The following is a 27,241-nucleotide window of genomic DNA, read 5'->3' on the forward strand; positions in this document are numbered from 1 at the left end:
CTCCACATGTGCTGGCTTCCTTCAGCAGTGCCTTGTCATGTGTATAAGACATCGGTTAAGTATTCTGGGTATTTATCCTTGGTCTAACATGTGGTGAAAATATTTTCTTCCAGTCTATAATTTCAACTTTGTTTAGGGTATTTTTGGCTTATACAAGTTTTTTCTTCTTCTCTTTAAATGTAGTAAAAAAGCAACCAGTGTTGGGGTCCCCACCACAGACACCACCCCGGACCGTGCAGCGAGGCAAAAGTCTGTGGAACGCCAAGCACCTGCAGCTGACACTTGTGGGAGCAGCTCCATGGGGGAAGGGAATACAACTCAGAACAGGGGGCATCAAGGCTTGAGACTCAAGGCAGGCCCAGCCTCTGGGCTAAGGAATCCCCAACCACAGGACTACTAAGGGCTTCAACCTCTCAGACCTCCACCAGGTTGCCCAGGGCCAGAAAGGAACAGTGACTCACATTCACCTGTACTAGAGAAGCTCCCAGGAGGCCCAGGATGGACATACCAAAGGACCAGATTCAGCAACAGCTGGCATGACAACATTGGAGTTGAACCTCTCTGGCAGCAAATTGGAGGGGAGATCCCTCTCATGAACAGAATATCAACAATCAAGTCCCAGTTACAACAGGAGAGCCCAAACAATGCACATAAGGGGAATTTACAGAGCACCCAGCTCAGGTGAACAAAGGGACAGCACCACTGGACCCCACAAGACACTTTCTACATAAGGCCATCTACAAATGGGAGGCATAGCAGTTCTATCTAATACATAGAAGCAAATACAAAGAGACAGCTAACATGGGAGACACAGAAACAACCCCCAAGTGAGAGAAAAGAAGGACTCTCAAGAAAGATAACTAAATGAAATGGAGGCAAGCAAACTAGCAGACATAGAGTTCAAAGCAATGGTTATAAAGATGCTGAAGGGATGGGCATATTCCCAGAAAAATACAATCTACCAAAACTCAATCAGGAAGAATAAAAACAAACAAACCTGAATAAGCTGATAACTACTCATGAAATTGAAGCAGTAATCAAAAAACTTCCAGCAAACAAAAGCCCTGATTTGGATGGCTTCAAAATCCTAGAAAATAGGATCCAGCATTACATTAGAAAGATCATACCCCATGACCAAGAGGGATTTATTCCCAGGATGCAAGGCTGGTACAATATCTGAAAATCAATAAACATGATAGATCACATAAACAAATTGAGAGACAAAAATCACATAATTGTATCAATTGATGCAGAAAAAAACATTAGACAAAATCCAACACACTTTCTTGATAAAAACTCTTAGCAAAGTGGGAATAGAGGGATCATACTTCAACATAATAAAAGTCATATATGACAAACCTGAAGCCAACATCATACTCAATGGGCTAAAATGAAAACCATTTCCCCTAATAACAGGAACAAGACAGGGATGTCCACTTTCACCACTCCTGTTCGACATAGTACTGGAAGTGCTAGTTGTAGCAATCAGACAAGAAGAAGAAACAAATGGCATCCAAATTGAAAAAGAAGAAGTAAAACTGTCATTATTCACAGATGACATGATACTGTACATAGAAAACCCTAAAGACTCCATAAAAAACTATTAGACCTAATAAATGAATTCAGCAATGTAGCAGGATACAAAATTAACACCCAGAGATCTATGGCTTTTTTATATACCAATTGGGGGCCCAGTGTGCAAATTCATGCATCTTGAAAGGAACTGTGGGCCATGAGGCTGCAGTAGGCACAGCAGTGGGGCTCGGCCCACCCTCCATGCCCCCACCTGGCCCTTTCTGCCGTGGCACCCAGTCCCCTGTCTGCCGGCAGCCCCACTTGCTGCTGCGGCTCCAACATGCTGAAGGCGCTGGCCCCACTCGCACTTGCAGACAGTGCGGAGTGATTGGGGCCCATGTCAGCAGTGGATGCGAGTGGGGCCAGAGCCATCAGTGAGTGCAAGTAGCAGCTGCTGCCCTGATCGCCCCTCAGGAGAAGGGGGAGGTGGAGAAGCCCTCAGGGGTCATCAGGGCCAGCAGCCACTGCTTGCACCTGCTGATGGTGCCAAGCGAGAGGAACCAGCACCGGGCACTGGCAGCAGGTGTGAGTGGTGGCTCCAGCACCAGCTGTGGGTGCAAGCGGGGCTGTTGCCGGTAGAGGGTGTGAGAGGTGGCTGCCGGCCCCGATCTCCCCTCAGGAGCAGGGGGAGGTGGAGAAGCCCTGAGGGGCAACTGGGGCCGGCAGCCACTGCTCGCACCCACTGCCAGCACTGAGCAATTGGGGCTGGTGCTAGGTGCCGGCAGCGGGTGCGAGCAGGGCCGGCACCAGCAGAGCACTGGTTGTACTGTAGCGCCTGGGAGCAAAGAATTTTCAGTAACCACCAAAGGCTTTCCCCAATGACAGTGACCAGCATCCCGCCTTGGTCTGGAGCTTCTGTTCACCTGTTCCACCATCCCCTCCATGGCCAACACCCACCATGTTCCATGCATGCCCCATGGTGTTCAGTGCACGTCATAGCAACAGGTTGTTTGGTTGTTCGGTTGTTCTGGTTGTTCCACCATTTGGTCTATTTGCATATTAGCCTTTTATTATATAGGATAATGAACTCACAAAAAGAAACACAAAGAAACAAAAACAATCCCATTTACCATTGCAACAAAAAAATTAAGATACCTAGGAATAAACTTAACTAAGGAGGTAAAAGACATGTACTTGGAAAACTACAGAACACTGAAAAAAGATAGAGGAAGACATAAACAAATGGAAGAATATACCGTGTTCATGGATTGGTAGAATCAACATCATTAAAATGTCCATACTACCCAAAGTGATCTACAGATTCAATGCAATCCCCATTAAGATACCAATAGCATATTTAATAGACCTAGAACAAACTCTCCAAAAATTCATATGGAATAAAAAAAGAACCCAAAAAGCACAGCAATCCTGAGAAAGAAGAACAAAGTTGGAGGGATCACAATGCCAGATATCAAGCTGTATTACAAAGCCACTGTTCTCAGTGTGAGTGGTGGCTCCAGCACCAGCTGTGGGTGCAAGCGGGGCTGGTACTGGCACAAGAACAGACACATAGACCAATGGAACAGAACAGAGAACCCAGAAATCGACTAAAGCCATTATCCTCAATTAATATTTGACAAAGGAGGCAAGAGCATACAATGGAGGAAAGACAGTGTCTTCGATAAATGGTGCTGGGAATGGCTAAGGGACTTAAGTGTAAGACAGGAAACCATAAAAAGCTTAGAAGACTTCATAGGCAGCAAAATATCAGACATATGTTGTAGTAATATCTTTAACAATACAGCTCCTAGGACAATGGAAACTAAGGAGAAAATAAATAAATGATGCTACAACAAAATAAAAAACTTCTGCACAGCAAAAGAAACCATCAAGAAAACAACAAGAAAGCCCACTCCATTGGAGAAGATATTTGCCAATGTTATCTCTGATAAGGGTTTAATCTCCAAAATTTACAGGGAACTCATACATCTTAACTAAAGGAAGTTAAACAATCCATTAAAAAAACTGGGCAATGGACCTAAATAGACACTTTTCGAAAGAGTACATACAAGAGACACATGAAAACATACTCAAAGTCACTAATCATCTGAGAGATGCAAATCAAAATGACAATGCGATACCATCTCACACCTGTCAGAATGGCCATCATGAACAAATCAACAAATGACAAGTGCTGGCGAAGATGCAGAGAAAAAGGAACCCTTGTGCACTGCTGGTGGGAATGCAGACTGGTGCAGCCACTGTGGAAAACAGTATGGAGTTTCCTCAAGAAATTAAAGATGGAACTCTCATTAGACCCAGTAATCCCACTTCTAGGAATATATCCCAAGAAATTAGAAACACCAATCAGAAAGGATATATGCACCCCTATGTTCATAGCAGCATAATTTACAATAGCTAAGATTTGGAAACAGCCTAAGTGCCCATCAGCAAATGAGTGGATTAAAAAACAGTGGTGCATCTACACAATGGATGTAAAAAAGAATTTGTAAAAAAAGAAGGAATTCTTACCATTTGCAGCAACCTGGATGGAACTGGAGAGCATTATGCTAAGTGAAATAAGCCAGCCAATGAAAGAAAAATACCACATGATCTGACTCATTTGTGGATAATAAAGAACATTATAAACTGATGAACAAAAAGATAGATACAGAGGCAGTAAAGCATCAAACAGACTGTCAAATTACAGTGGGAAGGTTAGGGAGAGGTGGGGGAGATAAGAGATCAACTGAAGGACTTGTATGCATGCATATAAGCATAACCAATGGACACAAAACACTGGGGTGTGAAGGCATGTATGGGAGTGGGGTGGGGGGGGCAATGGCAAGATATGTACACATATAATATCTTAATAAAAAAATGGGGGAAAAAAGAATATAATAGTAGTAATTTTGTTATATGCAGAATTTTAATATTTCCTACAACTTTTGTGATATTATACTATGTTAGTACAGTTTTGGTAATATTATTATATTTATAATTGTTTTTCTTGAAATATTAATGTTTATTGCATGTAATATTATTATATTTAAATTTTTCTTGAAATATTAATGTTTATTGCCTATAAATGGCTATAATCTGGTAATAGATTTATTTTGTATATTGTAAAAGTTAATATATCCTATATAATAAAGAGGTAATATGCAAATTGACCATCATTCCAATACACAAGGTGGCCGCCCCCATGTAGTCAAAGATGGCCACCCACATGTGGACACAAGATGGCCACCACAAGATGGCCGACAGGGGAAGGCAGTTGTAGGCAATCAGGCCTGCAAGGGAGGGCAGTTGGGGGAGACCAGGCCTTCAGGGGAGGGCAGTTAGGGGTGATCAGGCCAGCAGGGGAGGGCAATTAGCGGCAATTGGGCTGGCAAGGGAGGGCAGTTAAGGGCAACCAGACTGGCAAGGGAGGGAAGTTAGAGGGGTGACTGGGCCAGCAGGGGAGGGCACTTGGGGGTGACCAGGCCTGCAGTGGAGGACAGTTAGTGGCGACCAGGCTGGCAGGGGTGGGCAGTTAGGGGCAATTGGGCCAGCAGGGGAGCAGTTGGGCATTGATCAGGCTGACAGGGGAGTGGTTAGGGGGTGATCAGGCTGGCAGACAGAAGTGGTTAGGGGCAATCAGGCAGGTAGGCAGGTGAGTGGTTGGGAGCCAGCAGTCCTGGATTGTGAGAGGGATGTCCCAGATTGGAGAGGGTGCAAGCTGGGCCGGGGACACCCTGTCCCCATGCACAATTTTCGTGCACCGGGCCTCTAGTACTAAATAAATAAATAAATAATAAATTTAGTGAAATTTTTCCTTCCTTTTATGACTTGACTTTTCACTATTCATTTAAAACACCCTTAAGCAGTGCATAATCATACTATATATTTGCTTTAAAAAGATAAACTTTTATCTTTAACTTTTTAAATAATCCAGACTGAATTTTGGTGTACCATGTGAAGTAGGGATCACATTTTATCTTTTCCCATGTAGAAAGGGAATTGTCTCAACACCCTGTACTGAATGATGCAGATTTTCTTCACTGCCTTGCAATGCCACTTTCCTTATTTATTTGGAAGGGTGAATAAAATGAATCATTTGCCATAGATATATGTTGCAAATGTTTTGTCTCATTTTGATGAACAGAAGTTTTTAAATTTTAAGGTTGAAATGATCAATTTTTATAGTTTCTTCTGTATATTTTGGAATCCCTTTCTGACCCAAAGGATATAAAGATAGTCTCCTAAAAGTTTCATAACTTTGTTTGTTGTTTTTTTTAAATATATTTTATTGATTTTTTACTGAGAGGAAGAGAGAGGGATAGAGAGTCAGAAACATTGATGAGAGAGAAACATCGATCAGCTGCCTCCTGCACACCCCCCACTGGGGATGTGCCTGCAACCAAGGCACATGCCCTTGACCGGAATTGAACCCGAGACCCTTGAGTCCGCAGGCCGATGCTCTATCCACTGAGCCAAAGCGGTTTCGGCGATAACTTTGTTTTTTACATTTATGTCTTTAAGGTTAATTTTATGGTGTGAGGTAGGGAGCTGCAGTGAATTTTAGTTTTTGCTCACAAGTTTTCCTTTGTTTTCTGGTCTTGCCATGGTTTATTATGGCCAGGATATACTCCACTGTCTTTGAACATAGCCATGTGACCTGCTTTGGTGAATGGAATGTGAGCAGATGCTCTCTCTTCTTCTGGCACCCTCATAATTCTGATGTTTGTATGCTTGAAGTTGTCCCAGAGGCTCCTTACACTATCTTCATGTTTTTTTGGTTCTTTTTTCTTTTTTGCTTTTCCAGTTGGGTGTTTTTTGCTTCTTTGAATTTCAAATCTTTTTTTTAAAATATATTTTATTGATTTTTTTACAGAGAGGAAGGGAGAGGGATAGAGAGCTAAAAACATCGATGAGAGAGAAACATCAACCAGCTGCCTCCTGCACACCCCCCACTGGGGATGTGCCCGCAACCAATGTACATGCCCTTGACTGGAATCGAACCTGGGACTTTTCAGTCCACAGGTTCGACACTCTATCCACTGAGCCAAACCAGTTTTGGTGTATTTAAAATCTTTGACTTGATTCTTGCGATCCTCTAGTCTGATGTTGGATCTCTGTATATTATTCTTTATTTCAGTCAGTGTATGCTTAATTTCTAATTGGTCCTTTTTTATATCCTTGAGGGTCTCACTATATTTCTCAGAGGTTTCTAGAAGATTCTTGAGTAACATTATAACAGTGGTTTTGAACTGTATATCCAGTAGTTTGCTTTCCTCCATTTCTTTCATTTGTGACCTGTTTCTTTGTCTCCACATTTTGGCTGCTTCCCTGTGTTGATAGAGTGGCTTTGTGTGCTAGGTGTCCTATAGAGCCCAGTGGCTCAGCCTCCCTAATTTCTTGAGGTGGACACTCTTGGTGCACCCCTTTGTGGGCTGTGTGCACAGTCTTGTAGTTAACCCTTGATTGCTGTTGGTATCACTGGGAGGAATTGACCTCCAGGCTAATTGGCTGTGAGGACCAGTTGTGTCTACAATGGGGGAACTTCTGTGCTGGAGACACCCTATGGGGCAGGACTTGCTTCAGTGGGGCTTTGGCGCTCACTGAGTCTGCCCCCTGAGTGTGTCTCTTATGGATGTGAAGAGTTGTAATCTGGATGGTCTCACTCTGACCACTGGGTACACTGGCTTTTGCATCTCCAAGGAGATGCAAAGTTAACCACTGCCTGAGGCCACCCATCAGGAGCTACAGAGAGATCTGCAGATTCTTCCTCTTTGTTTGGGGTTTGCAGGTGCCCAGATGAGGCCCCGCTGTGAAGCAATGCAAGCTGCTGTGGAGCCTTGGGTCTTCTTTTGGAAGCTCTGGGGCTCTCTGACCCAGCTGCAGTTTGTTAGATTGCAAAAGGCCAGGTCATTCATATGCAAAAACCTCTGCACACAGCTTGGGTGGGGTTGTAAATTGGGTGGGATGGAGTTTCAGGGAATCATCAGGGTGGAGCAAACAGCAATGGCTGCCCGTCAGCCCCGCCCTGAAGAGACCCTTGGGTCTCTGTGTCCCATGGCCCCGTGAAGAAACAATGAGCACTGTAAGAACTTCTGTCAGAAAGCCACCCTCACGTTCTGGCCCGTTGCCAGACAGTCCAGTTTCTCTCCGTATGAGTATGGGTCCCCAGAGTCTCGCTCAGAACTGGAGTTCAGAGCAGTTGGGGGCTTGTATCTCCCTCCCAATTGAAAAAGACAACAGCATACCCAGTTGCAAGCCCTTTTCCATGTGCCTCATACCTTTACACTTCCACACCTCTGCACCTCCTACCAGACTCAATGGACTTTTCTCTTTCCTTCTAGTTGTAGAATTTCCACTCAGTCAGCCTTCCCGTGGTTCTGGATGATATTCGTTTTGTCTTATTGTTGTAGTTTTGATGTGGTTGTGCGCAGCAGCAAGTTCAGGTATTTATCTATGTCACCATCTTGGTTGTCTCGCTTTACCATTTTTATGTATAGCTGAATTGCTTTTATATTTTAAAGTGCTTTTTTCATCTATGTTTATAAGTGAGATTATCTGAAAACTTTCTTTTTCAGACTGTCCTGTGAGTTTTGATATCAAGAGGTATGATGGCCTTGTAAACTGAGTTGGCAGGCATTCCCTCTCTCCCTGATGTCATAGACTTCTCTATGCAACACTGGAAATGGTGTTTATTTAATGATTGGTATTGGAGCAACCTCTTGAGCCTGCTGTTATATTAGCCTCATAAATCAGCTTGGGAGGGTTTCTTCTTTTTTCTTTCCTTAGGAACAAGTTGTGTAAAAAGTGAAATATGTGTTCCTTGACTATTTGGTAGAACAGGCTTGTCAGATTGCAGGCATGGTGATAGTGTGTGTATGTTCCAAATTCTGGATTTAACCAGATTTATTGTTAATAGTCTGTTCAGGCTTTCTATGTTATTTTTTAGTCTGTTTAAAAAGATATCCTATCTAATAAAAGAGTAATATGCAAATTGACTGTCACTCCAAGACACAAGACAGCCTCCATGTGCTCAAAGATGGCTGCCACCATGTGGAGACAAGATGGCTGCCACAAGATGGCCTGCAGGGGAGGGCAGTTGTGGGCAATCAGGCAAACAAGGAGGGCAGTTAGGGGGTGACTGGGCTGGCAGAGGAGGGCATTTGGGGGAGACCAGGTCAGCAGGGGAGGGCAGTTGAGTGGGAGCAGGCCTGCAGGGGAGGACAGTTGGGGGGACCAGGCCAGCAGGGGAGGGCAGTTGCGGGGGACCAGGCTTGCAGGGGAGGGCAGTGGCGGGACCAGGCCTGCAGGGGAGGGCAGTTGTGGGCAATCAGGCAAGCAGGGAGGGCAGTTAGGGAGTGACTGGGCCGGCAGAGGAGGGCATTTGGGGGAGACCAGGCAAGCGGGGAAAGACAGTTGGGGGGCAATCAGGCCTGCAAGGGAGGGCAGTTAGGAATGACCGGGCCAGCAGGGGAGGGCACTAGGGGTTACCAGGCCAGCAGGGGAGGGCAGTTAGGGGCAATTAGGCCAGCTGTGGAGCAGTTAGGTGTCGATCAGGCTGACAGGGGAGTAGTTAGGGCATGATCAGGCTGGTAGGCAGAAGTGCTTAGGGGCAATCAGGCAGAGGCAGGTGAGCAGTTGGGAGCCAGCAGTCCTGGAATGTGAGAGGGATGTCCAACTGCCCGTTTAGGTCCAATCTCACCAGGATCGGACCTAAACGGGCAGTTGGACATCTCTCAAGGGGTCCCAGATTGGAGAGGGTGCAGGCTGGGCTGAGGGACACCACCCCCATGCACAAATTTCATGCACCGGGCCTCTAGCATATATATATATATATATATATATATATATATATATATATATATATATCCTATATAATAAAACCCTAATATGCAAATTGTTCCCTCAGACAGTCATTTGACTGTGAGTTGAACTCCTGGGAGACCGGGAGTTCAACCACTCACTATGACATACATTGACCACCAGGGGGTGGTACGGAATATGGCTGGCATTGGCAACGTGGCACTGGCAGCGGGCAGTAGTGGAGCCACTGCCGGCCCTGATGGGCCCCAATGAGAGCAGAACCATGGTGGGATGGTGGAGCAGGTGAGGGGGCGGCACCAGGCCAAGGTGGGGTGCCAGGCGGGGCTGCGAGGCTGGTGGTGAGCTGGGGCCTGATATCCGCAGGCCACCCCAAGGGACCCCACCTGTGCACGAATTTGTGCACTGGGCCTCTAGTACATCTATACTTATAATAGGGTAATATGCAAATTAGTCAGGACGCCATCACAGTAATGACCTACTGATTAGCAGGCCACAAAAGAAGGCAGAAGGGAGAAGGCAGAAGGGAGAAGGTGGCACCTAGGGAGAAGGGAGAAGGCCAGCACTCAGTGAGAAGGTGAGAAGGCCAGCGCCGTGGGAGAAGGCAGCAGGGAGAAGGTGAGAAGGCCTGTGCTATGAGAGAAGGCAGAAGGGAGAAGGCATAAGGGAGAAGGGAAAAGGGAAAAGGGAGAAGGCAACTCTACGGGAGAAGCAAGAAGATGAGAAGGCCGGAGTCAGAGGAGAAGGCAGAAGGGAGAAGATGGCAGTTAGGCAGTTAGGGGGATCAGGCCAGGAGGGGAGAACAGTTAGGCAGTTAGGGGGATCAGGCCAGGAGGGCCGAGCAGATAGGCAGTTAGGGGGATCAGGCCAGGAGGGGAGAGCAGATAGGCAGTTAGGGTGATCAGGCCAGGAGGGGAGAGCAGTTAGGCAGTTAGGGGAATCAGGTAGGTAGGCAGGTGAGCAGTTAGGAACCAGTGGTTCCAGATTGCAAGAGGGATCCCAAATTGGAGAGGGTGCAGGCCAGGCTGAGGGACCCTCCCCCTGGTGCACAAATTTTGTGCACTGGGCCTCTAGTATATCTATACTAATAAAAGGGTAATATGCTAATTAGGGAAGATGGCCCTGGAAGACAGAATTGGGAGGGTTGGATGGGAATTAGAGGAAGTGGCTTTTGGCTAAGCTCAAGGAAACACTTCCTAGCAGTCACGGATGATCAGTTTGGAGGGGCTGCCTTACCTGCTGGGTAGCCCTGGCAGACCAAGGGACTGGACAAGGGTGTTGCTAAAGATGGAGATATTCTTGCAGTGCACAAGGGATTAATCAAATGCCATCCAGGCCCAATTATCAACACTTTTTATAGTTTGGGTTTCATTGCTTGGCCTCTATAAGAGGCAGGTGACACCAACTAACTATTTTTGAAGAATATTGAGAAAACTAAAAGCTCCATTAAAAAATTAGAGTACATAAGGTTTGAAAGAGAGCAATTTTTCCTACACATTATTGGTATTTTTATTTGATTTCTCACCTCTGTGCCTTTTCTTGAAGGCAGGACCATGTCTTTCCATGTTTTCATGCCACCCCCCATCTCCTTCCCCCCCCCCCCCCCCCCCCCCCGCCATAACAAACCATGTGGATACCAGGTGCTTCCTCAATACCTGCGTGAATACAGAGCAGTTTGGCTTGGAAGAGGGTTGGCAAACATGCATATTGTGTGCTGTTCCCCTCCTGTGCCCTTGACAGACATCAATAGTCAACCATGGAGCTCTTTTCCACTGACTCAGTCTCAGCCGTGACAGACATCAATAGTCAACCATGGAGCTCTTTTCCACTGACCTCAGTCTCAGCCGTGGTTCTAGACTATCACTTCTAACTAATTACAATTACTTCTGACAGTGTTTAACTATTTGCCATCCTGGGGTTGGAGGAACGCTTAGGATTCTCTAAAGCACAGTAACAACCTAGTCATGGCCTATGTTTTCAACCAGCTTCTGGGAGCTCAGCTGTTATCCACTTTCCCGATGGAGGAGCTATGTGGACACGGCCTGCATGCTGATGGTTTGGCTGATCACCATTTGGGGTACTGAGTGCTAAAGGATGATGTAAATGGAAAACCTCTTGAGTTTGAATGTGCTGTTGATGCAGTTCACAGGGTTGCAATTACCCAGGGTAGGAGTTGAGACATGATTACATCTCTGAACCCCTTAGTTTTGGGTAGAGCCTGATGCTGTACTGATCCCACTTCTGACTTTTCCTGCCTGTGGGGTCCTGTGTGAGTAACTGGGTGTGTTCTTCTTGACTGAAGGTTATATTGAGCCTAACTTTGCTGCAGCAGCAAGAAAACAGGCATGAGGCAGCTTGGAGCTTGCTCATCAGCTGAGGGGCACACTGCGTACCTTCCCCAAGTCTGGCTTCCTCCTCTTTAAGGAAGGGATGGCAATGCCCACCTCAAATGGTTTGGATATTTAATGAGACACACTAGGTAATAGGTCAAGTACATAATGGATATTAAAACTACCAGCACTTATGCAATGTTTATTGTGTGCCATGCACTGCTCTAAGCCCTTTACATATATTAATTCATTTAATATTCATAACTTGAAGAAGAAGGCACTTTAAGTATCACCTTAATTTAATAAGATGGGGAAACAGACACAGAGTGGTTGATTCTACCCAGGGTCACACAGCGTTGTAGAGTCAGGATTCCGATCTGGGAAGTCTGATCACAGCTGATGGTCTTAGCTGTTCTCCTGTACACCTGGGAGAGGCCAGTCCCTGTCTCACCTGCATGACTATCGCACGGCTTTATTGGTCACCTGCTCCATGCAAGGCACTATGTCAGATGATGGGGAAGGTGCAGTTATTAATAATATACATTTAGGAATGGATGTGAAATCAAGTAGGATATGGTTTCTGGACTACAGAAACTGGAGTGATGGGACAGGGGACAGAAAGCCAATTAGTCAGCAGGAACAGAGTGTCTCATGGAAATGACTGGCACTCATTGTCCTTCCAGAAATCTCTGTGGGCAAGGTATTAAGTAGGCACTCTCATTTACATGGGGCCTCTTTTTAGTTTGCTGGGCATGATCTGACTCCTGGGCTTGGTCAGCACTGGGTGAACAGGCAACTTGAGTTCCTGGACTTACACACCTGAGTGAGATGTTGGCGTCTGGGTGCTTCCCCAGACAGCACGTTCCCTGAGTGCCTGCTGAGTCAGGCCGCAAGCAGGCTCTTCTAGTCTCGGCAACAAGGGCTTCCTGCCTGAATTCTGTGCCCGACCTCCAGGGAGGCCTGTTGGATATTCATGTGGAGTTGAGAGGTCTGGCCATCACCTCAAACTCGGCCTTCCTGGAGCCAAACTCACCGTCCTATTGCTAACTGTTAGGGACTACGTTGTGTCCTTCCAACACTCATGCCGAAGCCCCAGCACCTCAGAATGTGAGTGCACTTGGAGACGGGCCTTTAAAGAGGCCAGTGATGTAAAATGGAGTCATTTGGGAGAGGAAAGTGGGAGTCAGACATAGCAGTGGGAAGATCCTGTGAGGACAGTGAGAAGGCGGCCTCTACAAGCCAAGGGAAGAGGCCTCGGGAAAAACCACTGCTGCTCACACGTGGATCTCAGGCTCTCCAGAACTGTGAGGAGACACATTCCTATTGTTTGAGCCACCAGGCTATGGCTCTTTGTTATGGCAGCCTGAGCAGATACATATGCTAACCGTCTCCACTCAGCTCTCACTGGTCACCAAGCCCCTTAGATTCCCCTCCCGCCCATCACCAGGACTCCTTCCCTGTGCTGCTTCTGAGCGGGCCCTGCTGCAGGTGCCCTGGCCTGGCACAGCGCTCGCATCCACAGTCCACTCTGCAGACAGCGTGAGACGCATGATGGGAGCTGGGCTTCAGGATAATTATGGGCCAAACTCCTGGGGAGGTGTTCAGAGACTTGTCTTCTGTTATTGGCCTTTCTGCTTCTGCTTCTCCCCAAACAAAACCAAGCAAAAAACATTCCACCCTCACTGGCCTCTGAATCAGATGACTCTGTGATATCTCAGCTTACAAGTCACATCTCCTGCAGCCCAAGTCTCCTTGCCCATGTCTGGGCCTCCCAAAGGGGCACAGGGCTTCTGGGCGTGGGGGTACTGCTTTTGGGGCAGCAGGTTCCCGGGGTGCTGGCGCTGCTCCTTCACCTGGGAGCTTGTCACAGTCCTGTTTCCCAGAGCGACATGGGCGATCTGGGCCCAGAGGAGACACCCAGCAGCGCGGGGGAGGCAGAGCAGGGACGGTGAGAGTTTAGGCTGTGGAGTGGAGGCTAAGCCAGGTCATGAGTGTGTCTGTGGGAGCGAAGGTTGCGGGCACTGGGCTTTCCTCTGCCCTTCCCATCAATCACTGGCTAAGGGCCACCCCACCCTGGCAATGCCCACTGCTTCTAGCTTATCCTGGCAGACTGCAGCCCTGAGGCCCTGGAACAGAGGGGCACCCGCGCTTTGGGAGGAAAGCCACTGCAGCTGGGAGAGGTTCTCCTGCACACGAGAGCGACCCGGGGACCTGGGGCACAACAGTGTCCACTGCAATCCCTGTGCCCATCTGTAGTCCCATCCACCCGAGCCAGCTCACGACAGGGACCCACTCCTGCCTTTGTCCTTGGGGGGAGCCACCGCACCGCACACAACCTTCCAACATCACAGGGTTCCAGGCCTGTTTGATGAGTTTCACCTTTGACCCCAGTCCTTCAGATGCAGACCTCACAGTATGACCTGTAATTGCCTGCACTCCCCTCTCCATGATGTCTGCTCATCTCTTTCCCGCCAGCTGAATTTGAGCCCTGGTTCCATTTTCTCTTTCCTTCATGCTCTCTATATTACACATAGTTCAGCTTTGTGTAGACTATCCTTGAGAGTAATAAATGATAGACAGGGCATACAATTCTTTAAGCAAGTAAGGAAATCCTTAGACCTGTCCACCGATCTGACAAACATTCAGTGTCTGGGACTAAGCTGAGAAGAGGCGATGTGTTCATGGTACATGTTACAGAATCTCAAGATTTGTTTATCAAGAATAAGTAAATCATTCTTTAGGAACACACACAGCTACTTTAAAGTGCCCCTCCTTACTTGTCAGTTACCTTGTCAACGTGTATGTCATAGATGCAAGTCTCTTGTGAACATAGAGTTCTGTCTGCTGTGAAAGCCACATGCGGCTGCTCCTGGAGGAGACGCCTCTGTCCCCCTGGATCGAGCGCTGGTGGCAGGCGCGGGGTTTGGACTCGGGCCGCCTGGGGTTTACTGGCTCTGTCCACCATCTGGGACAAGTCAGTCAATGGCTCTAAGTATCAGTTCGATGATTATCCAATGTGGACAGCAATAGCGTAGCCATCAGGGTGTCCTAAACGCCCCCCTCAGCCTGCAGCGTTTCCCCCAGACTTTCATGCCCTCAGGGCCAACCATGCCTATGGCTGAGGGTCTCCTGACTTCCATGGTCCTCACCATCAATCACCCCAACATTCATGCTGGCACAGTGAGCACTGGCATGGGTTCATTTAGTGAGCTGGCCAAGAACAGGCAGCCTGGGTTCAAGCTCACCGCTTCCTGGCTGTCTGGCCTTGGGCCAGGCTGAAGGGACACTGCAGGGGAGATGGAGATCCAGCACTAGCTAGGGGAGCTCAAGAAGTCCCAGCCCAGCCATCACAGATTGTATCTGGTCCATCATGACCTCCAGGACAAACTAGTGTATGGTTTACTGTGGCCAGTGGCAGCTTCAACACGTGCCGGTGGCAGCACTTGCCCTGGGCAGACCTTGCACCCTGGCTTCTGCACACCCCACTGCACCAGGCACAGGGCCTCGGACACCTCTGGACACTGGGCGCCCTGCCGGCTGCGCCCTGCCTGCACCACATCGTGGGGAAGGGCTGCTGAGAACCTGTGCAGCCTCTGGTTGGCGACCTGCCATTTGCCATCTGTACCAAATGCTCAGGTGTGTTTCCAGGTCTCAGCTGGGGCATGAAGACCATCTTGTTAGTGTAAAGAGTTGACAAGTGAACGGGGGAATTAAGGATTGTGCGCACTCTTGAGCCGGACTTGGGACAATCTGCTCCAACATCCTAAACTTTACAGGGAGCTGTTGTCACTCTGTCAAGATTTTGATCACTGTGCTGGTCCAGGAAGAGTGAGATTGCTAACTGAAATAAAATTAAATAAAAAATAATTAAGAAAGAACGTGCTTTGATGCTTTGATACTAACAGTGAGGACCGGCTGGAGTGCGCATAGCTACCCCAGGTGCAACCAGTTAAAGAGAACAGGGCGATTCCAGGTGTTTCATTGCAAAGGGATGACTATATGCAGTGTTAACTGAGTAAAGCCAGGTGCAGAGTGATGTGCACAGAATAATTTCATTTTTATTACAAAGTTTAAAAACATAGAAAGATACTTCCATATATGTGCTTATCTCTTTAAAGGGCACAGAAAAAGCTGAGCAAAGACACATACCAAACTGGCAACCTTAATTGGATTAGGAAGGTGGGACTGTAGGCAGAGTGGGGAAGATGAATACTTTTCACAAATAAACCTTTCTATTCTTTTACATGTTATACTGAACACAACTACATAATTTATAATTTGGAAAAGCAAAAATAAAAAAGAGAGAAAGAAGGACTCAGCTTAGATGCTGCCTCTCCCAAGAAGCCTCTCGGGTGCTCCAGGCTCTTTTTCTGCCTCCCCTGCTCTCCCTGCCTCTATTACTGTAACTTCTGCACTGAATTGCAGGAATTTGTCTGCCTGTAGGCCCCTACTGACTGGGAGCTCCTTAAGGTCAGGATCTATGTCTTATTCATATCCATATCGCTCAAACCCAGCACTTGTCAGGCACATAATAGGTGCTGAATAGATGGATGCTGAATGGATGTGCTATAGACTGAACTGTGTCTCCTCCTGAAAGTCATGCATTGAAGCCCTAAACCCTAACACAAAGTTTGGTGCTAAGACTTTTGGGCAATAACTAGGTTTATATGAGAGCATGTGGGTGGGGCCCTCATGACGGGATTAGTGCCCTTATAAAGAAGAAATGCCAGAGCTTGCTCCTGCCCCTCCCCCCTCTCTGCCATAGGAGGACACAGAAAGGGGGTGACCATCTGCCAGCTAGGAAGAAAGCTTTCACCAGAAACTGACCATACTGGCACCTGATCTTAGACTTCTAGTCTCCAGAACTATGAGAAAATAATAATTTCTATTCTTTGAGCCACCCAGCCTATGGTATTCTAGTGTGGCAGCCTCGCTAGCTAAGATAGGATGGGTGGCAAAACCTGCTCCCACCTGAGCGAAGACTCTTCAGTTTAATGTGAGATCCAACCTCTGCGCCTTGGCCAGCAGCTTCAGCTGAGGGGCTGCACCCTCAGGGGAGGCAGGGGAGGAAAGCGACAGGCTGTTTCTCTCGGCTGTGCAGGCGCCTTCTTGATGCTGCGGTTTTCTGGTTGGGGACAGAGCCTGGGTCTCTGGCCTCCCTCTGGGACTGTCCTGCATGGAGAAAACCGCAGTGGGCATGCTCTCCTCCACGATAAGCAGGAGGAAAAGGGAAAGCATTTATCTCTTTGCTTTGAAAATGTCAATTGTTTGAGAGATTTAAAGTTATAAACCTTGGTCTTCTGGGTAGAATCTCAGGACTGGGTGGCCCTTCGGTCCATGATGTTCAGGCCCTCCTCTGAGCCTGACCCCCTCGATACTTCTGTTTCCAGTAGTGAAAGTCTAAATAAAGAAAATGCATACTGTTTTAAAGAAGAAATACCCAATTGTTTCCGCACAGAAAGTTTTTTAAAGCCTAGTTGAGAAATCAGTCCACTCTCGAGATATTTTTAGTCTCCTGAGAATGTTTCAAATCGCTGACTTAGTAAGCCCAGGCTCTTAAAAATGCGTGTTTTTTAAACTCCACAATGGAACATTGTGTGAGCTCCCTGCCATTTGAGTCTGGCCGTTCAGTCTGAAGTCTGCCTTGGTTTCCTAGGGGCTGTCCTCAGCCTTTCTGGGCATCCAACACCCCCTAACTCAATTCTGATGAGAGGGCACGTTCCTAACATAGCACAGGGAAGGGGACAGCAGTGGCCCGGGAGAGAACAGAGAGCTACTGTTCATAGCAGTCAGGGCCCAAAGGCTCCTGGGCTCCTGAGTTAGCATCCTCACTCTGCAGAAGAAATGAGAATCCAGGGAAGGGAGGCGTTGGCCTAGGCTCACATTGCCCACGTGATTTCCCTTTCTGTAGCCACCCAGCAGGGAGTGGACAGTGTGTCTCCCTCTCAATTCGGTGTGGCTTCTAATCCAGGCACCTTCCTTGGTACGACTAGGTTTGTTCATGATATGGGATTGGTCTGCTTAACACACAATGAATACTTTCGGAGTTGGTAAGCAGGGAGTGTCACCAGTATTTACAAATCTGAAGTATATTACATGAATAAAAATATCTCAATGATCTTCTATGGACTATTTAAATATATATTTTAATATATATTTATAAACATACTATTTAACCAATAATCAATGCACAGCAGAGGGAACACTCCCAATAGTGTCAGACTGTAGCAGCACAAATTACTTCCCAGTCAGGGGCTGGGTATCACCAGATGGGACAAGGTAATCTCCTTTTCTTGAACCCCTCAGCATCGCAAGGTTGTGTGGGTAGCATTAGGGAATGTCCCTGTGGGGTTCCAGGGAGATAGATAAAGCTGGTTTTAAAAGGACATCAGACTTCATGATTCCCAGCTCTCTGAGGGAGACTGTCCAGGCAGTATATAATCTGACTTAAAGAAATTTTGGCAAAAATGTTACAAATGAGACTCATCCCTGCCCCACATGCCTTCCCCAGTCTTTTCCTGACCTGGTCCCGTCACCATAACAACCCACAGACCGAGGAGAACAGAGAAGGCCTTGGTGTTTGGTCTTCCCTGCCTCTTCCAACAACCATTGTTAGGTCAGTGACTTTCACAGTGGGATTCCAAGACCAGCAGCACCTGGAAGTTTCCAGAAATGTGGATTCAATATCCACCTCAGTCCCAGTGAATCAACAGCTCCGAGAAGGGTGCCCTGTGGTGCATGTCTTAGTGGTGGCCTAGGGTCCTGATGCTGTAGTTGAGAACCACTGCTCTGAAAGCTGCTAACTTAACCATAATCTCCACCCCTGGCGTCTTCTTTGCACTTCTATAATCTAACTCTCATATTAAATTTTAAAGAAATCAGGTTGCCCAACTTTTACATATTTAGATACTAGAGGCCTGGTGCACGAATTCGTGCATGGGTGGGGTCCCTGTGGGTGGCCTGCAGGGATAGGGCCAAAACCTGCAGTCCAATGTCACCTGCCACTCCTGCTCATCCCAGCCCCACTGTGCCTGCCACAGACACACACCCAATCAGTCCCAATTGGCTCACACTGCCACAGCAGCACTCACCAGCCATGAGCCTGCACCTGGCACCCTCCCAAGGGGCGTGGCCTGTGGGATCGGGCTGAAACTGGCTCTCTGACATCCTCTGAGGGATCCTGGATTGCAAGAGGGTGCAGGCCAGGCTGAGGGACCCCACTGGTGCATGATCGGGGCCAGGGAGGGACTGAGGGAGGGCTCCAAGGCATGATCGGCCCATCTCACTCATTCCCGATTGGGCCGGACCCCAGCAACAAGCTAATCTACCAGTCGAAGCATCTGCCCCCTGGTGGTCAGTGCACATCTTAGCAAGCGTTTGAGCAGCCTTAGCATATCATTAGTATATTACGCTTTGATTGGTTGTTTGGTTATTCTGCCATTCAGTCTATTTGCATATTACCCTTTTATTATATAGGATTGTAAGTCAGTAATTTTTTCAGAGTAACAAAGTACTGCTGGGAGGGGCAATGGAGAGCACAGCAGTGAAGCTCCTGAGCATTGAGAAGAGGAAAGGAAGGCCGTGCTCAGGGCTATTTTATCTGGAGATGGACAAGGACTGGAAGACTTTTCTGATTGAAACAAGAGAAATAGGAAAACGAGACCCGTTAGAAAACCCTGTAAACTCCAATGCATTTCCTAACCTTCTAGGACAGCCAGCCATGCTGTTGGCACTGATATTTCTTAGTGATTCCAATCCTTGAAGACCTAAAACCAGTTTCACTGGGTTCCTGAAAGCTGAAGAAACCTTTAGGATGCTTTTCCATTAACAAGTTGCAGCCTGGATTCTCCGATGGCCTCCAGGGCGACAAGTTTGTGTCCTGATCTCAGGGCTCTGAGTCTGTTATGGTGACCCACTGGAGTGAAAGCACCCTTGCTCTTGATGGCAGTTTACAACCTGTAATGCCACTGTCTGCCTGTAATCACCTCTCACGCGTGTCTGGCTCAGAAGTTTTTTAAGCTCTTCAACATTCTGTATTGTATTTTGTCTTTATAAAACACTTCTAATGTGGCCGGGGCACCTGTGATTAAGTTTGTGAGCCTGTTTCCTTAGCTATGGGGTGCAGGACGTGGCTTGTTTAAGGTCACGTGAGTTGTGGGTGGCTGCCCCTCTCATTATCCTTCTTAACATAAAAAGGGTCAGTAACACTGGCTTTTTGTTGTTTAAGGAACTGTGTGAATATGTGCAAAAGAGTTGGCATGTAGCACTCGTAAATGTTTGTTGTTACTAATTTCTTGTCATCATTCTATCTGGAGAACCTCAGAGGGAGCAGTAGTTTAGAGGATATTCGGGCCATCAGAGAGCCAGAGAGCAGGAGAGCTGGCCGAGATGCCAGCCCTCAGCCCAGCTGCCCTCTGAACCATAGGGAGCAGACACAGCTGGCCTTGAGGGCGTCATCGTTTCTGTCCGTCTTCGCTCCCTCCATTCTCACCTTATCATCCCAGGCCCCTGCCCCTCCACTTCTCCCTTCCCCTGGGACTCTATTCTAGAACCTCCAACAAAACACAAAAAATACCCACCTAACACTACTTCTTGCAGAACACGGTCCTGGATACGTCTCTTTAATGGAACACAAGGAAGAAAGGGCTCCAAAACCCAATGTTAAACAGTTCTTTCCCTGTCAAAAATGCACGACTAAAAAGCCTTGTACAGGAGGCCTCACACCAGCCCAGCCTGGGCCCTGGGCCCTGGGCAGGTTGGGGAGGAGAGCACAGGGCTTGGGATGTTCGGGTCCATGGCCTGGCCTGCTGTGCTGGGGAAGGGACCAGGTGCGATTACGTAGAGGCAGCTGGAGCTGCGCTCTGCTCTCAGGAAGACGGGCTCTTGAGTTTTTCCCTGAAAGTTAATACCTGGTTTCTGAGCTGCTCCTCTAGCCGCAGGCTGTGCCTGACTTCCTGGTGCTGGGACTTCATTCATGTGCTCCCTTTCCCCCACAGCCCTCCCAGCCCCTCCCTATTCCCACTGCCAATGGACTTTGTATCCACTTCTTGCACAGCTGCCATAGTTCACCACCTTGAAGAAGTTTCCTCCAGTGTGAGTAGAATGCCAGTGGCCTCTGCAGGCTGCCCTTGAAAGTCTCCATGGCGGCATTTCCCCACAATAACAGGCCCATTTACTCCCCTTGCTTCACTCACTTTAAACTTTCCTCCTCCTCTGCCTTTTACACTTCATCAAGCACAGACTTACTAGTTAAGTTGCACAGTTTCCTCTTGGCTAATTTTGTTTAACTCAAGATTGGACCTAAAAATCCCCACTCTTCAAAGGATTTGACGTTAAAAACAACCCAGCTGGGCTCCAGACTGGAATTTTAAAAAACATTAAATAGAACATAACAAAGGAGCAGAATGAGGCAGGAGTGTCCAAAAGCTCTGTAAATCTCTAGTCTCCTTTGCGGTTCGTTTTCACGCACCAGGCATTCTGATTTATGTCACATTTTACCCAAGGACTTTTCATCAGATAAACCAAATTCTTCCACCCAGGACTTGTGAATTGACCCCCGCTCCCAGCCCCACCCTGAAATCCTCCTCCTCTCCACTGAGCTCTGTGCTGCTTCCGACAGGTGGCGCCAGGCTGCCGGCTTTCCTAGGCCTTTCTGGCAAGGCATGGGGGAGAGGCCCTGGCAGGACTGCTGAGTCTGGGCCAAGATTTCTTCTGGCATCTGGAATTCGTTAACTACACTCCACAAATTTAAATCTCATCTCCTTAGAGGCGAGAGGGAGAGAAGGAGAGAAGGAGAGAGGGAGAGAGGGAGAGAGGGAGAGAGGGAGAAAGGGAGGGAGGGAGAGAGGGAGAGAGAGATTAGGGAGGGGAAGAGGGCAGAGAAAATGCAGCACAGCAAGGCCTGGTTCCTGGGAAGGGTGTGCTTCTGCCCCAGCCAGGCCAGTCCAGCCCCTGCACATCCGCTCTGGATGACAAGGCCCAGCCTGGAGGAAGGAAGCAGGGACCCAGAAGGGTCCAAACAAAGGATGGCAGATAGATCCCTGAGCTCTGGGCCTGCCAGTCCCTTCTCCCTGCATGGGTCCCTCCGGGGGGACACAGGGGGAGCAGGGAGACGGCCACCTCCCTCCTTCGTATGCAACATGGTTGATGTACCCTTGCTTCTTTGGGTGACCAATGGGCAAGGTTAGAGGGGTCTAATTCCAGAAAATCTGTATTTCTATCCCCCCCTCCCTAATTTGTTTTCGTCTTTTATTTTCTCTGGGCCTTCATGATGCAGTTTACTGATTTTCTTATCCAGTGCCTAGTGCTGGCAAACACAGCTAAGAGGTCCAGATATCGCTCTGGGTGGGGAAGGAGATCAGAGGGGGAAGGACATGGAAGAAGATGGGGGACATGCCAGCTGGGCACCCCCTCTGGGCTGCACCTCATTGGTGGTGGCTCTCCAGTTTGGAGAGTGAGGTCTGGTTCTCCCTCCTCTTCCTGGGGCCAGAGGTACCTTCATGGAGAGGAGGTGGGCCAGCCTCTGTATAGCTCTGCCCACTGAGGGTTACCTGTGTTCTCAGGTGAGTGGCAGCTCCTAAATATGACCATTTTAAACCTTGACTGCGTTTCCATCTCAAGCCATTGCACTGGCTGCCCCAGCATGGACCAGTTCATCAGTCACTGTGTCTGGAGGCTGTGTTTCCTGGGACTGTGCTGAAGAAAGGTCTCAGAGCTCCGAGGAAGAGCCACCAGGCCAGATTAACTGACTTCTGGATCCTTCCCTGCCTTCCCTTCCCCAGGGAACTCCTTGAGGAAGGATTATTAGTAGCCAGTCATGAGCTTCTGAATGGAAGCATACTGTAGCTAGTCTCACAAATGCCATGTTCGCCAGGGACGCATTGCATGAAATAGAATCTATCTATCATCTATCTATCTATCTATCTATCTATCTATCTATCTATCTATCTATCATCTATATCTGTATATATATATATATACTAGAGGGCCGATGCATGAAGATTCATGCAAGAATGGGCCTTTCTTCCTCTGGCTGCTGGCACTGCCTTCGCTCTGGCCAGAGCTGCCTTTCTGCCTTCCCATGCTGCTCAGAGGCCTGGAGAAGCTGGGGGCAGTGCGGAAAACTTTCATCGTCGCCATGGCGATGACACAAGCATCCTGCCCTGCCCCCAGCCACTTGGTGCCTGTGTATGCAAATTAACCTGCCATCTTTGTTGGGTTAATTTGCATACTCACTCCTGATTGGCTGGTGGGCGTCATGAAGGTATGATCATTTTGCATCTTACTCTTCTATTAGTGTAGATATACAGTATATACACTGAGTGGCCAGATTATTATGACCACCTGACGTTTGTAGGCAAATTAGCTGTACACTGCATCGTATGGGATATGGAAGCCGAAGGCCTGTTCGAACACCTTTGCTGTCTGCAGTTTCCAAGACAAAATGTCTCCAATTCGCACAGGAACACAAGGATTGGACAGTTGAGCATTGGAAAAAAGTCATGTGGTCTGATGAATCATGTTTCCAGTTGCATCATGCAGATGGCAGAGTGAGAATTTTGTGGAAACAGCATGAAAGCATGCACCACACATGCATGAGTTCAACCCTTCAAGCTGGTGGGGGCAGTGTTATGGTTTGGGGGATGTTTTCCTGGCATGATTTGGGCCCTTTAATTCATGTGAAACAACATCTGAATAGCACAACATACCTAAGTATCATTGCTGATTAAGTTCATCCTATCATGTTGATTTCGTATCCCAAAGGAGATGGCTTCCTCCAACAGGACAATGTACCATGCCACAGTGCTCGTATTGTGCAGGAGTGGTTTCAAGAACATGAGGGAGACTTTACCTTGCTTTCGTGGCCCCCACAATCATCAGATCTCAATCCAATTGAGCATTTGTGGGATGAAGTTAAAAGAGCCATCAGGCAGCTGGTTCCACAACCATCAAATCTCACAGAGCTGGACAGTGCTATTCATCAGGCATGGTTGTCAGATTCCTTGCATCACCTTTCAACATCTCGTGGAGTCAATGCCAAGAAGAATCGCTGCAGTATTGAAGGCAAAAGGTGGCCCAATGAAGTACTGATGGGGTGGTCATAATAATATGGCCACTCAGTATATATATGGCTAATATGCTAAGTGTTCCTCCTACCATCTGACCAATCACTATGATGCACACTGACAACCAGTGGGCAGACACTCAATGCAGGAGCTGCCAAGCTGTAGTGACTTGGCAGCGGTGGTTCTCAAGTGACACACCCCAGAACCAGAGAGGAGGGAACGCGATTCCTTGTGGGATCGCACGATTCCACCTTTGTACATGGGTTATGTTTTTGCTGGGACACTGTCTGCCCCGAATCTGGTTTACTGCACACTTGCATTTGGGTTCCACACCCTGTAGGACAGCAACTTTGCAGAGTGCCCTCTTGCACTCTGGGACCCCTTGAGGGATGTTGGAGAGTGGGTTACCAGAGAGGGACTACGGGAGGTTGGCTCCAGGGCATGTCCAGCACAGCTAGTCCAGTCCCACCCCACCAGCCACCTTATAAATAATTTCCTTTCAATGTGCACGAATCAATGCACCAGGTCACTAGTTGTTAATAAGCTGCCAAGTCAGCTCAAGATTAGGGAGGTAGACACTGTGAATATGGAATGAAAATAATCTCCAAGTGGTCAGAATGGACTCCAAGAGGAATAGAAGACAGAAGAAAAGGATCCAGTGATCATAGTGAATCCCAAGTTGAAATGAGTGAGTAGGATGAGGCAGTGCTGGAAAGGCACAGACACTAGGAAATCCTGCCAGAAATACTTCAGCTGCATTCTGGACCTTCCCTCTGTTAATAGAAGATGCTAGAGCCTTGATCTAAGAAACTTAGGGGAAATATGTATTATAAGTTATAAGCTCTTTAAGGGCAGAAATGATGTCTTCTACATCTTTTGCATCTCCAATTAGGCTTAAAAATTAATAATTCCACATATCCTTAAGGTATAAGGTTTATAAGATTTTCATACGTGATAATTTCTCAATAAGTTCTTATTGAAACAATGAATGAATACATTATAGACTGAAAAACAGTTTGCAAGTCTGAAGAAATCAAATAGATAAGAGTCTGCCATAATATTAGTCATACAATGTAGGGACTAGAGAGTCAAACCCCCACTGACTGTGTCTCCTCACTTCCTCTCTTCCTTTTCTTTCTACTAATACACCTGTCCTTGGCTCAGGTTACTTTCTCACTGACGAGGCTGAGTGAGGTGACAATGGCTGAGGTTTGGAGAAAAGTGACTCCTAAGTTTGAATCCTCAGCCACAGACTGACTCAGTGAACTTGACCAAGTGACTCACAGGCATCATCCCTACAGTGGGGCTAGGGAGTGGGCTCTCCCGGCACCACTGTAGGGGCTAAAGGGAGTGTGTGGGGTCAGAGCTCGGGAAAGTGGTAGGTAGACTGAAGGTTCTGAGTGAACTGCAGGACCTAACACTCCCTGCCCTTTCAGAGCGCATCCAATTCCAACTAGTTAAAACCAATGGTGTACTGCGGGGCTGATAGGCGGGACAGTTAAAACAATTGAAATGCAGACAGAAGCCACAGGCCTCCCTGTTTCCTGAAGCTGGGGCTGTTTTCCTGGAGGCTCCTGGTGGCAGAAGCTTCCATCAGCAGCAGAGTGATGGCCCCCAGAGCAAGGGGGCTGCTGATGGGCCAGCGGACTCTGTGACATTCCTGGAACCCTGGCATTGGCAGGGATGGGCCTCTCTTCAATGCAGACAGACCCAGGATGCCTGGGTCCCTTGGGGAATATTAGGACCACATATCTTCAGAGGAAGAGCCAACCACTCACTCTGAATAAGAAGTCTGAGGTAAAGAGACACAGAGCTACCGAGGAATTTCCTTGGGGGCTGGAGCCATCACATTTTTAGCCCATTTTACTGGAGGGAAAAGAGGCACAGAGCCACGAGGTGATCGGCTGAGTCCTGCAATCAGAAGCAACACTCGGCCACACACTCGGACCATCTGTTGCTCAGCCACGAACAAGCCCTGGTCGCACTCAGGAGGCACTGGGACCCAGGTCGGTCGGTGCCTGGCTCAGAGAGCACAGTGATGATGGTGATGGGACCCTGGAGCCACCATGTGGGTTTCCTCCTGGGAAAGACCTCTTCAGGGTCAGGTGAGGCCAGCCAGGTGGGCTCTCAGGGGCAGGCAGAGACCCAGAGCTCACCTCATCCCATTGCCCAAGTCTGGAGGAGCTGCCACACCCTGCACCCTGGGGGACCACCCCACGGGGCCATCTTATTCCCAGTTTTCATGCTGAGATCAACCAAGGAGAGGCACCGACATGACCGGGGACCATCTGGGTGCTCTGAACCCTTGACTCTGCTCGCTGTGGGGCTCCAACAACCCACCTCTGCAGGCCCACCTGCTCTTTATCCTCCTCCCAGGCACCCTGTGCCTGGCTATCTCTGCAGCAGCCCTGTGTCTGGCTGCCTCCACTCAGTGCACACCCATGCCACCCAGCCCAGCCCGGCTCCTCTCAGGCCTTCTCTCTACCCGAAGGACGCCTGCAGAGAGCTGGGAGCTAATCTCCCAGTTTCCCTCTGGCTGACAGCATAGTCTTTGGAGCCACTGTCTGAGGTTCAGTCTCAATCTGCCACTGTGTGATGTGGGACAGGTTACTTCATGTCTCTGAGATTTGGTTTCCTCGCATGAAAAATGGGGATAATAAGTAGTATCAACCTCTTCAGGTTGTTTGTTGAACTACATGAGTTAATACAAGTAAATTGCTTAGTTAGTGCTGGACACAGGGGAAGTTCTCAGTAATATTAGCAATTATTGACATCTTCCTATGTTACCCCAAAACTGGCTCTCCTGGGGAGTCCTGTTCTGCCGGAGAGGGAAGTGGGGGAGGCAACAGGATGAGTTTTCCAGACCCATGGTTTCCAAAGGGCAGGATCATGTACCTCTCAGGGGGCTCAGTAACTCTTTGGGGACAAGGAGGGAGACTCTGTCTCAGAGTCTGCTAGGCTATCACCAATCCCATTGCCTTTTCCTCCCAGGCACAAGCTGGACTGCATTTCCCAGCCTCCCTTGCCATTAGCTGGGGCCACATGACTGCATTTGGACTAGTGGAATCCGGATAGCTGAGATGCTGTGATGCTGCCTTTCCAGGTGTGTTCTTCATTGCCCCCTCCCTGACCTCTCTCCTGGGCAGTCATCAAAGTCTCCTCTCCTTCTCTGTCTGCTGGTTGAATGAGGAAGACCCCAAGGCCCTGGAGGAGGGAATAGCCATAAGATGAAAGGACCCTGAATGCTCCAACAAATGCAGGGAGCAGAGCCCCATCAACAACCCATACTAGCTTCTGACATGAGCAAGAAATAAACTAGTGTATCAAGCCACTGAAATTTGGGGGATGTTTTTGTTTTGTTATAGTGATTAGCCATACTGACTAAGTCAACTTCTATTAAAATTTATTTTTAAAAATATCTTTTAAAATTTTCTATCTTTGGTGCACGTTTGTACATATAATACATGGATATAGTAGAACATAGCTACAATTTAATGCTAAGACATTTTA

The 27,241-nt window shown here is 48.0% G+C and overlaps 1 protein-coding gene across 2 annotated transcripts in view; it reads left to right on the plus strand.

Annotated features, from left to right (window-relative positions):
* TVP23C (trans-golgi network vesicle protein 23 homolog C) overlaps positions 1–26,929 on the plus strand; it is a 62,228-nt gene extending 35,299 nt beyond the window's left edge. Inside the window, exon 7 of one of the 2 annotated variants that reach the window (XM_054709228.1) lies at positions 26,723–26,929. In XM_054709228.1, coding sequence (XP_054565203.1) covers positions 26,723–26,806 — 84 coding nt within the window. In that variant the 3' untranslated portion in view covers positions 26,807–26,929. The remainder of the gene's footprint in view (positions 1–26,722) is intronic. The other variant, XM_054709226.1, reaches the window with a different exon arrangement.
* The last annotated feature ends 312 nt before the right edge of the window (positions 26,930–27,241 follow it).

The sequence above is a fragment of the Eptesicus fuscus genome, chromosome 20 (assembly GCF_027574615.1).
Source record: "Eptesicus fuscus isolate TK198812 chromosome 20, DD_ASM_mEF_20220401, whole genome shotgun sequence".
NCBI classification, from domain to species: domain Eukaryota; kingdom Metazoa; phylum Chordata; class Mammalia; order Chiroptera; family Vespertilionidae; genus Eptesicus; species Eptesicus fuscus.